Raw genomic sequence first — 15927 nt, 5'->3', positions numbered from 1 at the left:
GAAATGATAACGCGTATGATAGTAGTACGGAGGCCTGATGGTGCCAATACAGACTGCAGGAGCATTACGTAAAGTGGACGTGATCCTGCTTGAATGGGTCTATATGAGACATATTACATCATCAGGTAAAGGTGCATCAATAACAGCATATCAGCAGTGTAGCTGCTAAGTGCTAATGCTAGCTGGAGGGTTGATGAAATGATGTCCGTGACGTCAGCATCACTCTGAATGTACAGACGGTTGGTTTTTAATCAAACACAGTTTGTTCTGTCTAACTGTGTTTTATGTGGCGGACCCTGCCACCTCGCTGTCTTTAAGCACAGTATTTTCCTCTGAGAACAGCTGTTGCATTCACTGATGGTAAAGGTCCATATTTCAGGTTCTGGTCACATGTTGTGTTATGAAATGTTTGGACTGGACCGGAGACTCAGAAGCAGCTGTAGGAAGTGAAGAAGACAGAGGAGACGGAGGCCGACAGATTAATGAACAACGCTTTATTATTAGCTCTTAATAAAAAGCCCAGTCCACTGAGGCCCGGAGGAGGACGCCATGCTGGGTTAAAGACAAACATGTGGCTGTGACTCCAGAGTGTTAAAGGAAGCCAGAGGTGGTGCCGCCCGCCAGAGGTGGTGCCGCCCGCCTCCTGATGCTCAAACCAACACTGGCTTCGGTTATTGCATCATCAACCTTTATCAACATGTCTCCACCTCTGCTGACTGACAAACACGAGCATCGTGTAGTGTTGTGGTCAAACCCTGATGTGAAGAAGAACTGAAGGGCTTCCTTTAAATATCCAGGCCCATACACCCCTCACCTCCCCTCAGAGGAACCAGAAATGGGCCCTAAACCCAACAAGCAGACACATTTATCATATTAATGTCACATCACGTTTCATCTGAAGACACTTTAAACGTTCAGCTTCTCTGAGATCATGTTCACACTGATCCATCTCATGTCTGTACACAAGATATGAACCTATAGTTAGCTTAGCTTAGCATAAAGACTGAAACAACTAGTCTGGTTCTGAACAAAGTCCACTATTTTTACTGTGGAGATTAACAGAGCCAGGCTATCATTTCCCCCCGTTTGCAGTCTTTATGCTAAGCTAAGCTAAGCTAAGCAGCTGTAGATTCATATTTAGTGTGCAGACATGGCTGCTGTCAATCAAACATCCAACTGTCAATCAAGAATCATCAAACTATTTCATCACCACAAACTGCTGATGAGGCGGTCCGAGCCCGGCTGGTTCTCCGGCTCTGCCAGGAGCTTTAATGATGTTTAAGTCTTGTTGATGTCAGCTGAAGAACTGAGAACCACTGCGGTCCGAACCACTATGGCCAGAACCACTGCGGTCCAAGCCACTATGGCCAGAACCACTGCGGTCCAAGCCACTATAGCCAGAACCACTGCGGTCCGAGCCACTATGGCCAGAACCACTGCGGTCCGAGCCACTATGGCCAGAACCACTGCGGTCCAAGCCACTATAGCCAGAACCACTGCGATCCAAGCCACTATAGCCAGAACCACTGCGGTCCAAGCCACTATAGCCAGAACCACTGCGGTCCGAGCCACTATAGCCAGAACCACTGCGGTCCAAGCCACTATAGCCAGAACCACTGCGATCCAAGCCACTATAGCCAGAACCACTGCGGTCCAAGCCACTATAGCCAGAACCACTATAGCCAGAACCACTGCGGTCCGAACCACTTCAGGCTGTCCCATTGCCCTCTGGATAGTGTCCGCTGCGTTGCGTCTCGGCGCCGGCAGTGCTGATGGTTTCACTGTACTCTGTGTTCACTTCCAGCAGGTCCGCTGTGTATCTGCAGATACGCAGGACTTCTATTTCTGGGATGTCGGAGCACGACGCAGCAATTCAGCTGAATTTAGCACCGAGCAGACAGGAAGTCACGCACCGAAATAACAATATAACATCTGATTACTTTTCAAAATAAAACACTCCGTGTTGATTCCAGCACACAAATCTCTAAAAAGAGACAAACACAAGTTCTTCTGCTGATCCTTCGGTCGGGAACACTTCGTGTTGTTGTTTTTATAACACAGACCTGTAACTGCGGTCGTGAGTGATCATGTGATTATCGCAGGAACTCTTCGTCCTCGCGGCGCCAGCTGTCAACAGCACTGCGCCGTGGCGGACTCGGTGGGGATTGCCGGGCGGCGGAGCAAAACCAGATCGGAGCCGTAATGCAGCGGAACCGTATCCAGTGGAAACTGGGGGTGAACTGGAGATAAATCCCAAAGCGAGCTTCAGAAATGTTCCCTTTAGAACTGAGCTGAGAAAACCAGAACCACAGCCGGTCCAACACAACAAGAAAAGCTTTGTTCAGCTGCCCATCAGTTCTTTATGGGCTCTGAGATGGATCAGTTAACATATGTAGACTGGTCCATCGTTATCAGTCAACACACTGATCATCTGTATTAGACATTATAAATCGATACATGACCGCTGAGTTGCAGTGAAACATTTTTATTTTCCAATTAATAATCAGATTAATTTAGACTTTAAATTATGATGTGAAGTTCTGTTTGCATCAGCTTCATGATGAAACTGCTTAAATACATGAAATCTTTCTTCCAGTGACTGAATATAGAAACGTTTTCTATCCACTGAACTCATCAGGAAATCCTGCAGGAGCATCTGTTACTGAGGCGACATCATCACTGATCAATAGAATGATTGATTGGGTCGTTTGTGTTCTGGAGGTCACGTCTGTCTGCGCTGACGGTTTCTTGTTGTGTCCAACTCTGTCCGCTGGGTTCAACAACTGGGCTCAGTGCCTTAATGCAGAGATCCGCTTCTAGAACAGGAAACCGGTTTGGTTCTGTTGATCATATTTACAGCCGGGCTTCGGTTCAACAACAAGCCTCAAATCTTTTGTTTCCCGTCACATTGGTCTGATCCGATGAGACGTCAGCGCTTCTTCTCGAGCATTAAGGCGAATGAAGAACCCGGTGTTCTCTGCAGGTCCTGAGCGGGTCAGAACTTTAGAGGAAGCTTTGCACGTCAGCCCGACATCTTTCACAAGAATTTGTGGATTTGATCATTCTGAAGTCAAAGCCAAGGAACAAACCATTAAAACATCCCTACAGAACCAGACCCGGGTCCAAATGGATCTTCACTCAACTTCCAGATCTACAAGAAAATTAGCTGCAGCGTAATCAAAGTGAATTTGTTTCCAACTCTTCTGATGACCTGAGTCTGACCCGGGTCTGAGGATCAATATTCATAATCCATCATTCTGAACTGGGAGTCAGTTACCATGACAACGCCACAGCGTCCGTGACAATCTCAGGACAGATGAAAAGAAAACGGCATCATTTCTTCATCCACCTCACAAAAGTGCAACTCAAGCTCCAGTCGGATCAGAACACCACTGACCACCACTTCTTAAAGGATGCTGGGCCAGGACTCGTCCAACCCGACCCGTCACAGCCTCTACGGTACGTAACGCCACGTGGCTACATGCAGACGGCTAGCTCATTTCTACAGTCCATCACTTCCTATTTATAGATGACATCACTTCCTGTAGCTGTAGCGGGCTGCACAGCACCGCGGGACAACGTTAGTGACTGTGTGGAGGTGAAGTGAACAGGTGGGTCAGGTTACCTGTGTGTGTGTGTGTGTGTTTTTGTGTGTGTGTGTGTGTGTGTGTGTGTGTGTGTGTGTGTGTGTGTGTGTGTGTGATCATAAATTAGTGTGTCTCATGAAGCAGCCCGACAAACAACCGAACACACTGAGTGATGAACAAACGGCTCCACGGAAGATTTAAAGTGTCTAAACACGTGATTCAATATTTATTCTGTCACAACTGAATTAAAACATGTTAACGGACTTTATATCTTTGTTAAATTAACAAATCACATCAAAATGAAGATGAAATAATAATAATTCCACTTCATCACATTAGTTTGTTTCCACGTTGTCGTTTCTGTTTTATTGTCACTGGTTCTGTTCAGCGTCTCTGCTGGACCGGCACCAGATGTCTACGCGTTCATTTGATTTCAGTCCGTCAGGCAGTTCTGATGTCCGGTCCGCCTCAGAGACCATTCGGACCGCTTCTCAGAATTCTGACTTTTTTTCTGAGAAAAAGGTCAGAACTGTTGTTTTTTTTTTAATTTTTTGCCCAATCAATGCAGCTTCTCTACAAATCTGCCCACAGATCAGAGTGACTGATGTTTGAACGACTCTATAAGGTGCAGAATTCACGTTTAATGTGGAAAATTCATCGTGAACTTTTCTTTGTTATTCAAGACAAAACACTAAATAAATACTTGTCTCGTGAACATGTCGCTCGTCGAGTTCAGACACGTTAAATCTTCCACACTCTGCTGAGAAGCTTCGAGTGTGTTCAAACTGTTGAAGTCGTCGTCAGTGTGGATCGACTCTGCAGCACCGTTACGTACCAGAGACTCAACAAAGTAACTCACAGAAAAATAGATGAAGAGAGAAAGAAGAAAGCGACTGAACTTTGACTGATGATCCATCTGTGTCCCAGACAGAGTTAGCTTGTGGACCGGGAGTAAAAAGTAGCACAGAAACCAGTCGGGTCCACGTGTGGACGTCTAGCAGCAGCTCTACTGTTCCTACATGAGAAACTGAGCTGATGGTTTACTAAAGGAAAGGACAGAAAGCTGAAAAGTGATTTCAGGTGAGAATCACGAGCACAGCGACTGAAGACGGGGAGAGACGACAGTGAGGGCTGACTACAGAACAGCATCAGTCTATGTTAGAGTAGAAAAATACATGTTAGAAAGGTGTGACTGGGCCTGCGGGCTGTTTTGGTGCTGAAGTTACGTTACAGGATAGACTGGACCCCCCCCCCCCCAAAATAAAGCCATGTCAGTGAGTCAAACAGCTCGCGTGGACGACCCGCGACAGCTAACAAAAGATCATCAGAGAAGGTTTAGGAAAGGGCCGAACATCATTCATTGAAAAACAAAACAGTTACTCTGAAATATGACATTTGTACAGAATTATTTCAGCCACCTGGAAATTACTTTTGAAGAGATTTGGACTTTTTAAAATGTTTTTTTCTGATAAACTGCGCTGTTGTTGTTTCCATCGTCGTATTCAAGCAGTCTACCCCAGTGCTGGTGACAAATATACAACTAGTAGACAATCTTCATAATTTTAGTCAACAAAACTCAAACTATTTGTTTTCCGTTGCAGCGTGAAGAAGTTCCACCTTGTGAAGACTCTTCCTGCCGTCCACACTACGCTGCCACTTTGTTGTCCTTCTGGAAGAAACCACAAAAACCAAACAGACATTGTGAATTAAAATGTGGGTCAGTTTCACAACGAGTCACAGCAAAGGTCACGACAGATTACACCTGGTAACACGCTGCAGGAGAACCGGACACTTTATGTGAGCTAAACAGAAAACGTGATGTTCTGTTGGATCGTCCAGCAGCTGGAGACGCTGCGGGACGAATCGGGACGGGACGCCCCGTCAACACGTCACATCAACACACACCTCCTGTTGTGTTTTCACTGTAGGAGGGACAGTAGCCAGGAAGTAGTCCAACAATCACTGAGATCATTTTGACAGATATTACAGGGATTCGTGTTAATGATCAGTTCGACATGTTTCCTTGTGTGCAGCTTGTCAGGACTGACTGAACTGTGATCTGACAGTCATGTGACTGATATTTTGATTTGTATCAGGACACATTTTAGAAAGTATGGGACAGCAGTATCATTATCTTTCCCACTGTGCATCTGTCATGTTACTGTGTGGATGGTGTTACAGTGAAGACCATGTTGGGATGAAGCTGGCAGTTTACATAAAGTAACAGCTTCATAGATTCATAGTCAGATTTTGATGTCATTACATTACCTAAAACTTCAATTAATCAACTTTCAACCATCACGAGTCCAACGATTCTGACATGTTCAAGAGATCAGCTGAAACCAGAGGAAAGCTAAAGTCTACTGATGGTCTCATTCGTCACTTTGTCACATGAAGGCAACGCGTCAACTTTTACCCTGTATGCTGATAAGTCGGCAAACTCCCGTCCAGCCTGGTTTCCTCTGTATCCTCCCCTGAAGCCGCCGCCTCCCTGCGGCGGCCCGAAGGACCCTCGGCTGGCCGAACGACCCCGACCTCCACGGAAGCCCATCCCGCCACGTCCACGGTAACCTCCGCGTCCTCGGCCCTGACGAAGAGGGATGCCGAACGTCTCTGCGTTCATCCTCCTCTCCTCAGCCCAGGTCTGCCTCCGCTCCCTGCAGGAGGAGGTGATGGAGAGCAGCCACAGGTTAGTGAGCTCATATCCTCCGTCAGCCGGGACAAACCTTCTGCTCCACTTAATAAAGCTTTATAAAGGTTAAATACAATAAATAAATAAATAATACAATCATGATGAATGCAGAGAAACAACGCTGGCTGGGCTCAGAGATCCTGTCCCACGTATCCAAACACTAACCGGGTCGTCTGCACTGCCAGCGGCTCAGATACAAACCAGAGTCACGATTCTTCACATCCACAATACAGTTTTTCTATTTACATTTTATTTTAGACTAAACTCTCCTTTACAAAGATGTTTTACAGCAGCTCCACTTCATCCTGATGTCTGTGACACTAACAGACACGTGTTCTCACAGATTTATAGTTATAAAGCTGCTAGTTAGTAACAGCTAACTAAACTAACCTGTTAGTTACTTCCTGCGTGTACGAGCTTCAGCAGGTGGTTGTTTCTGTATGAGAGCAGCTCACAGAGCGCTCTGTGCAGACTCACCACCAGCTACAATAACCATGCTCATTAAACACAAACACTAATTCATTCTTTCACAGTCACGTGACGAGAGGAGGAGTTACCTTGGGAAAGCCGAGCCTCCAGACTTTTCATTTGCTTTCCTGTAGAAGACAAAATGGAGTCAGTGTCACAGAAACATGTCTGAGTTGTTGAAGGTCGAGAGACGGAGACTCGTGTGAGCCGTCTGACTGCTTCTACTGAGCTCATGAACGCTGGGACTCGCACCTGGTGTCATCACAGGAGATGTTGTCGAAGAAAGATTTGGACTTGTCGTAGTAGCAGTTGGGTCCGAGCGGGTCACCCTCCTCATCGGCGTTCCCCTCGCTGTTCTGGGTCTCCACACCAGAGTCGCCCTTATCCTCTCCGTTCACCGCTTTCTCAGACTTCTCCGTCTTCTCATCTGAGCAACAACACAGTCAGTCAGAGTTCTGTGGCCATGACAGGCAGCACCCACCCAACACCGTCACAGACCGGAGCGGGAACCAGGAACCAGGTAATATGGATTATTTATTTATTTTAAGTACTTTTGTTGGCCTTTACACGGCTTTTGAGCCACTGAGCGCTACAGGAAGTCCTTCCTACCTGTGGCCATTAAACTATACAACTCCTCCCTCTGAGCACAGACTCATTCCACCATTTATATATTCATGACAAAACAACAACACAAGACATCCAATTATTACTCATTCTCATTTCATTTATAACACCAACTATTTCACTGTATATTGTATATATTTACAGACTGTACTTTATTATTTTCTTTTATTGTCAGGACCCGACCCGACCCCGGGCCCAGGACCCGACCCGACCCTGGGCCCAGGACCCGACCCCGGGGCCAGGACCCGACCCCGGGCCCAGGACCCGACCCCGGGCCCAGGACCCGACCCCGGGCCCAGGACCCGACCCGACCCTGGGCCCAGGACCCGACCCCGGGGCCAGGACCTGACCCGACCCCGGGCCCAGGACCCGACCCTGGGCCCAGGACCCGACCCCGGGCCCAGGACCCGACCCCGGGCCCAGGACCTGACCCGACCCCGGGCCCAGGACCCGACCCCGGGCCCAGGACCGGACATCGGGGTCGGGACCCTACTCTGGGCCGCTGCAGGGAGGACACAGCCTCTGTACAGGACTCGCTGCTCCACCACCTGAGCTAAACGGCCCCCAATTAATATTGATTTTACATATAGAAGTTATATTTCACACTTTAAACGCTGCTCGCCTCTGAACTGGAGCACATTACTCCCATCCTGGCCTCCCTCCACGGGCTGCCTGTGCACTTTAGAGTTCATTTTAAGATTCTTTTATTGGTTTTTAAATCTTTAAACGGTCTCGCCCCGCCTTACGTCTCTGAGCTGCTCCATCACTACGCTCCTGCCCGGCGCCTCAGGTCAGCTGACCGGCTGAAGGGGAAAGAGCTTTTTCTACCTCCGGTCCCAAATTATGGAGCGACCTCCCGCTGCACATCAGACACACGCCTCACTGTCCATTTAAAAAACTCATCTTAAAACCCATTTTTATTCTTTGGCATTCAACCCAGCATGAGACTCTGCTTACTTTATTGTTATAACATTGTTATTTTTTTATGTTTTATGTTTTCTTAGTTATGTACAGCACTTAGTCCCAGCTGTGGCTGTTTAAAGTGCTTTAAAGATAAAGTTGAGTTGAAGTCAGACTGAAGATATGTGAAGTTCTCCACACTGACAGATTTCTCATCTCATTGGAATGCTGCTGTTTTGTCGAGGTGACAGCAGAGTATTTGTCTTCTGGCAGTATGAATGCATGTTTACTTGTATTTGTTTTTTCAAGTCTAGCAGCAGAAAACTTTTCTCAACAGCTGACGCGACTTCTGACCTCATGAACATCTTTAGTCTCAATGACCAGTGAAAGCTGTTCGGCCCGTCAGACGGATGCACCACGCTGCTAAAATGCCTGAAACCATCGTTTCTTCCTGGATTCAGTCAAATACCTTTCAGCTTCAGCTTGCTCTGAAACTCTCTGTCGATCTCCTCCTTGTTGAACTGGGCGTTGGCGCTCTCGAAGTCAAAGTCTTTCTCAAACTTCATGGGTCCGTCTCGGCGAACGTTGAAGCGTCCTCTGCCGCGGTGTCCGCCTCCTCGCCCGCGCCGGTTAGCCGGTGCGCCAGCAGCCACTGCAGCACAGAGTGACAGAAGACATCAGCTGCCTGACAGATCAGGTGGAGACGGCGTGACCACAAACACACCACATGGCAACACATGAGGCAGTAAAGTAAACCAAAGCACATCCACTATGGCAGAAGAACATGAGTTAGTGAAGAGCCGTAAAACTACAGCTTGCTTCAGATGTTAGCTTCACCACCACAAAATAAAATCACATCAAACATGGAGAAAATCATTCAGGGGCATTCTCAGGTATGAAAACACCATCTGACAACGTCTCAGCGCCGTCTGTCCATTGACATGAGCAGCATGTCAATCTGCACACACGTTCACTAGCAAAGGAAAACAGGTCAGAGGGATGAACGGCTCGGCTGCTACAGGATGAGAGGATGGACTCCACGTCTGGAAGGGAAGCTGACAGGCATGCAGTCTGATGGCTGTTGGATGGTGTCAGAGCAGAGGAGGCTTTAACCTGTGGAACGTTTACTGGGATCCCTGCCTTCAGCTCGCGCCTGCTCGCTCTCTGGTTTGGGGACTTTGGGGGCGTCTGTTCCTGGAATAGCAGAAGCTTTTAGTCTTCCAAAACAACGTCAACAGTCAGGAGAAAACAGCCCTGCAGGCGCTCGCCTCCTACCTTCAGACAAGGCACAACGGTTTCATATGTGGGACCTCTGGAACAAAACGTTAACAGATCACAGAGTACAAGTTATTCTTTAACACTATGAGTTTTAGTTGGGCCTCAGTCCGGAGCGCACTGCGACACAGAGCAGAGACCAGCTTCTTCACTCAACAGGAGTTCAATCTAAATCAGGAACATTTGATTTGAGCAAAAACAAGAATCAAGTTTGTTTTTGTAGCTACAACAGCTTTCACTCAGCTTTCCTCAGAAACAGCCAATCAGAAGCAGCCTAACCATCGTCTGATTGGCTGGAAACTCAGAGCAGCGATATGAAGGGAAACACACTGAGATCGTCTCTGCCGTTTAGTGTGAAGGAAAAATACATCCATTCATTAAACACCTGTTTTACACATGAACTCACAGATTTCTTTCTTCTCAGAACTATAATTCACTTTACTGAAACGTTCAGCTGTTCATGACTCCTGGCTCGGTGCGCCTCCATGACAACAGAGCTACCTGCGTGAAGGTGAGTCTTTAATGATGATGATGATGGTGTTGAGTCGTGGTGGGAGGAGATCATCTCTTCCTCTCTGCAGTGTCAGTGAAGAACAGTCGCTAACAAAGCTCCATTAAAACTGATAAACACCATTTATGTGTGTGATGTTTAAAAGCTTTAAAGACTCTTCTTGTAAGACTTCAAACTACACTAAAGAACACATTTGCATATCTCCTGACCCTCTGCGACAGTGACTCACTCCATGTACTCGATGTGTGTGAATCAGATACACGACACTGACCGGCCGGTCCATGCATCTCGACTTTTGCTCAAATGAAATGATTTGTGTGCTCTGCAGTCGCCTGTGCGCTCAGGACCGAGCCGTGACTCTGTGTGACGGCAGCACAGATCAGCCTGAGGTCTCACCTGCGTGGCTAAAGACAGAGTGGGTAAGCCCTGCAGATGAAGCCCTATCTACAGCAGTGATGGTTCGGGGTGCAGACCAGCCCTGGCTGCTGCGGCCTCCCCTCACAGTCTCACCCCTCCTCGTGTCCAGACCCTCCTGCTGCTGGACCTTCTGGCTGCTCGGACCGGCGCCGGAGGGGGCTGTGCGACCGTGGGTGGGGCTCCTGCGTCCCAGGCCGGGGGCCGGAACCGTGGTGGCTGCGGTCGGGACCGACGGGGCGGTCTGCATCACCTGCTCCAGGGTGGGGCTCTTCCGTAACGGGTCCAGACTGGGGCTGCTGCGTCCTGGGGCAAAGCAGGGCAGAGATCAGGGTTAGTGCTTCACGCTGCCAACGACTCGGCTAAATCAACCCGACCATTAGTCAACACCGACTGCATCTGACGGGTCAGTCAGCTGGACCGCACCAACTGAAGCTGAACCTCAGCTGAACCTCAGCATGCTCTCTACACAGGTCTGTTCAGGACAAGTGGACTTTCCTCCGTTTGTTTGTGTGAAATCTGCTCATAAAACACCAAACAGCCGTCTCTAGTTTCATCCAACTGAAGCTCACATTCAAACTCAGTGTTTCTCCTACCATTCTGTGGGAGAGGCGGCCCGCCCCGCTAACGCAGGGCCCCGCCCCCCTAACGCAGGGCCCCGCCCCGCTAACGCAGGGCCCCGCCCCCCTTGAAAAACATGAAAATCTAGGCGCCAACCTGCGCTTGTTGTCTGTTTCTCTCCACACTGTCGGATGCTATTTACATTTTACACTTTTCATTCAAATAAGCCAACGTAGCTGCCACAGATGTTTATTTTCATCTATGAGACCTACATTTATCTTCTGAAATGAAGCTATCCAGCCCGTGTTTAATCTCCAAAAAGCTGCAGGTAAATTAATCGGCTCGTGTTCTTCTACCGGTATGACGGTGAAGTTTTGACCGCAGATCACCTCAGCAGACCCGGGCTGGGCTGCTCCGCTGCTCCGCTACAGGTGCGGCTGGTCTGGACTTCTCCCACCACGTCGGAGCAAATGTGCAAACAAGCGTTATTTAGATAAACTGGCGGCACAACGGGGAACTAAACGGCTACTTACACGAAAAAGCTTTCAAACCTGATGTTACCGGCGCTATAGCGGAATTTAAAACAGAGTTACGGCGGTTTCAAGTTAGCCATAGCGAGGGGAGGTTCGCTTCCTGTTTATAAAATAAAAGCACAAATTCTATCCTTATGGTTTTCTTTATAATTAAAGGACAACGGGGGTTTTATTTTTGTGAAAATGACCAGAAGTGCGTTACTTACTACGGCTGGCTTGGATAGCGCCAAATTAATCGGAACAAAACTTTTAACAGCTGTTATTATTATGTTATGTAATCCAGCTTGTATGATCCCTGCAAGATAGCAAGTCAGCTGCCTTGTATTGATGGATATATATATATATATATATATATATATATATATATATATATATATATATATATATATATATATATATATATATATATATATATATATATATATATATAATTTTTATTTAAATATTTTATTTTATGTTTTAATTCAGAAATATTTCCAGCCGGACGAGCGCGTGTTAACGTGAGGAAGGTTACAGCCTCATCATCATCGCTCCACACTGATGATGGTTCTGAAGAATAAAACAATGTATGATTTTAAAGTGACAACAGACAAATGTTCAGCTCTATCTTGTGGTGTCCGGTTCACTGTACACCTCACTGTCACAGGATGTTCAGTCTGACACGGTGTTGTGGACACGGCTGCTAGCATTAGCCATGTTGCTAATACCACAGGGAAACACTGGGAGAGAAGAGACCGTTTCACATGCAGAGAGATTCTGTTGTAAAGATGAAGCAAACGCAGCTTCAACATCTACCAAACATCCAAAGAGTCCAGTCAAACAGACATCACCTGTCTGGTTCTGCAGGTTCTGCAGGTTCTGCACTGATCCGCTGCTCAGTGAAGGAGAACTTAACAGACAGTCCAGATTACTTTTCACACTGGTGTAAATAAGTCAGATGTGGTTAGGTACCAGCTGGTGGTACCAAAGTTTAACACAACCTGTGTGTGTGTGTCTGAGATAATACTGACACACACAGGTAAAGACAAAGAACTGCCACTACTGCCCATCAGCTCCAGATCCAGCCCCGTCAAATCAATCAACTTTTCTGTTTCTTTATCTTACATGTATTTTTTTCTTTATCCATTTATCCTTTTTTTGTGTTTGTTCCACTGTGTTAAGTGTCCTTGGGTACCCTGGAAGGTGCTATATAAATGAAATGCATTATTATTATTTATTATTATTATTACTAACTCTCACACTCTTCACACTCCATCAGCAGGTTGAGTTTGTGCTGAGATGAAAACTTTCCAACGAGACGATACGATCAGCAGCTAATAATCGTAATCAATATCAATTAATCCTTGTTTGTAAAATAAAGTGACCTGTATCCTTTAAATCCATAAACACAAGTTTACATACAGTTAGCATGAACACACAATATCCATGTGTTCAAGAGACTGGAACCACAAAATGTTTTGTTTAATTCAATGATGGCTTCATGGCTTGTTTTTATCTTAACTACTTAATGTTGTTGGTTGTAAATTAAAGATCTAAAGCTGATTTGATTTAATCACTTTTAAAACACTTTGAACTGAATCAACTTGAATGAGTGCTGATATCAGCCAACTCATGTGTCCATCCAGCAAATCAGCCGGCACTTTCATCACATACAAATAATTGTTAATAATTATACACACAATATTCTCCCTATTATACCGTGTGCATTGCGACTATATCACTGAGTAAATGTTGGTGTGCTCTCTGTGACGCTCAGTCACTCACACTATATTAATGCATCAGCTGCTATATTCAACTTCAGAGTTGTGCTCAGAACTCTGCTTCGCTCTCTACATGTGGGGAGGAGAGTGACGGCCTCGACTGTTTAAAGTCACACCGACGCCACGAATCAGTCGCTCCTCAGTTTCTGTAGCATGATGTACGTGGTGCAAGAGCCACAGACAGACCCTGAACCCTTGGATATCATGCACATAAAACACAAGACTGATATAATCGAGACTCTACGATGAGCCAAAGTGTTGTGCTTACCAACACCAACGGGTCCAAACTGAGGGGAAACCAGCGGACTGGCGCTGAACTGGTTATAGGCAGGAACTGGCGCTCGGTTGAAGAGGCCGTAGGACCCAGCAGACTGGAACGGAGTCGGAGCAGCGGCTGCAGAAGACGAGGAGCTGGAGCTCATGGACGACTGACGAGGACAACAGAGACGGTTACTGTTCCACCCTGAACGCTCCCTTAACACCCCTCACCCTCCAGCTGTGTGTGTGACCGTGTACCTGGACAATGGCGGGGTCCTGAGGAAGAGAGCATGTTGGTTTGGGCGGTTCACACACAGTCAGGTCCTTGATGTCGCTGCCTCTGAAGATGATGTACTCGAAGGTGTCATCTCGAGGTGGGATGGGCCTGTCGGTGGGCCGATCCTCTGTGCCGAAGGAACGAACTGACAAGAAGCAAACAGCTCAGTTAGCCCCACCGTTAGCCCCACCGTTAGCCCCAGATGTTAAGGGAGGATAACATTTGTCCAGGTGTGACACATCATCAATATAGGCAATAGCAGAAGTGGCTTCAACAGGTAATCTGTTATATCTGATAGTGCACTCTCTGGTGCTCCTGGTCACCGTCAGCATGTTAAATGATGGCAGCACTGAAAGGTCAATACATTACAAATGTAAGCAGCGACGTATCCAGCACTCACATCAGGTCTCTGACTCACTCATGTGTTAAACCAGCAGCTGCAACAAGCTCCAGCTTTGGTTCTGTTGCAGCTTTTCAAAACTTGTTTCAACAACTTAAATATTCACACAATCACAGGCCAGAATCATTCTGTCACAATGTCTTCATTTGTAAAGATTTCCCTGATTTCCTCATCTTCCATGATGATCAGATATCTTTGGGTTGTGGACCGCTACCCGTCTTAAAAACATAAATATCTATGGAGATTCTTGACAGTCAGGAAATTGTCAGTGAGAAAACGTTTGTCGTCATAATCTGTTGTTGGTGAACCAGGTGAGAGGAGTGCGCACTCAGTGACGTCAGATGTTCAGCCTGCCACATAAGCTGCTTCGTTCTCACCTGAAACTGATTAAAACTGTCCGTCAGTGAACGTCACATCACAATGTTCCTGTAGCTTTACACGAACGTGTCACAGCTGCGGGCACTGCTAACAGACAGCTAGCCGACCTGCTAACGCTAGCTGACAACTTGGAAGCTGACTCATGTTACAGACACAGATGAGCAGTTATCGAGTGAGAGCTTCAGAGCTCATTAAAGCATCAGGTGGTCTTTACTGTGTTGTTTTTCGTCGCTGCAATTAAAAAACTTTCTCGGACGAAGTGATGTTGTGATTAGCTTTCTTGACGGATGTTTTAGCATCCTAGCGCAACGTTACTGCTCGGTAATGGTAACGCTATAGCATGCTAGCATATGTCTGTTAGCTCATAGTAGAAAGCTAACGCTAGCCAACTGGCTTACGTTATTAAACAGTTCAGGATACGACTCTGCATTAAATGTGTGTTGGTGATTGTTGAACACCAGTCTAGCACCAAAGCACATTTTGATCTTGATTCAGAACATATGAATAAACACTGCACACTGGCACATAACAACATGGACTCATGCTAGCTGGTGCACAGCAGCAATAGCCGACTAGCCGAGTTACCTTTAGCAAGTGCGACAGTCGAGTTCTCGGTGTCAATAGTGTAGAGGATTCCTTCGTAGCGAATCTCGGCCTTCGAAATCAGGCTGATTTTGCTGCCGAGGTATGGCGTCCCGCCGCTCATGGTGTCTTCTAGAACTCGGCAGTCCGAACAGGGAACAGAACTGACGGCTCCTCCGAGCCGCGCGGTCGTCGGTACTGATTCTACACCAAATGCGTCCGGATTGTGCTTTTCCACCAAGTCGCTCGTCTCACCGCTACAACATGGCTACCTCATCCTCCATCGAATGGCTGTGAGCGCGGGGGCTAACGGGAAATCATAATATCGCGCGTTTACGCTGCGCCGTGAACTATAGATCCGTGCAAGATAGAAGAGCAAACAACCAGCAGTGCTGTGTTCAAGGCGCTGTCTGTGGCAGAGTGCAGGCGGTGTTTACATCCTTTACATGAGCACAAGTACGAACATCCCACTGTACAAACACCCTGTTACAAGTAAAACTGCTTAGAAAATGTTACCTAAAAAGTATTAAGATATTTAAGTATTTAAAGTAAAAGTACTTGATGCATAGAATATGTATCATATATTATATCAAAACAGTATTGTTAATCATGCATACATGTACATTATGCATATACATTACATTATGGATTTGTTTGTACAGGACTGACACTACTGATTATTTTCCTTCATGAATCCACTGACCTTT

The 15927-nt window shown here is 46.7% G+C and overlaps 1 protein-coding gene across 5 annotated transcripts; it reads right to left on the bottom strand.

The window, feature by feature from the left end:
• Positions 1-3783: 3783 nt before the first annotated feature.
• lsm14aa (LSM14A mRNA processing body assembly factor a) lies at positions 3784-15534 on the bottom strand. Of its 5 annotated transcripts, none has more exons than XM_030425150.1 (10): positions 15224-15534; positions 13842-14005; positions 13594-13753; positions 10454-10777; positions 9385-9465; positions 8741-8923; positions 7000-7174; positions 6837-6875; positions 6004-6244; positions 3784-5256 (listed from the first exon to the last, which is right to left on the bottom strand). In XM_030425150.1, the coding sequence occupies exons 1-10, from the start codon at positions 15342-15344 to the stop codon at positions 5233-5235; spliced, it is 1512 nt and encodes a 503-aa protein (XP_030281010.1). In that variant the 5' UTR covers positions 15345-15534; the 3' UTR covers positions 3784-5232. The 5 variants fall into 5 exon arrangements, with proteins under 5 accessions (XP_030281010.1, XP_030281011.1, XP_030281013.1 ...); XM_030425151.1 differs by having other exon boundaries at positions 3784-5253; XM_030425153.1 differs by having other exon boundaries at positions 10568-10777.
• Between the last annotated feature and the right edge of the window lie 393 nt (positions 15535-15927).

The sequence above is a fragment of the Sparus aurata genome, chromosome 8 (genome assembly GCF_900880675.1).
Source record: "Sparus aurata chromosome 8, fSpaAur1.1, whole genome shotgun sequence".
NCBI lineage: Eukaryota > Metazoa > Chordata > Actinopteri > Spariformes > Sparidae > Sparus > Sparus aurata.
This window is presented reverse-complemented; position numbering and strand designations above follow the sequence as displayed.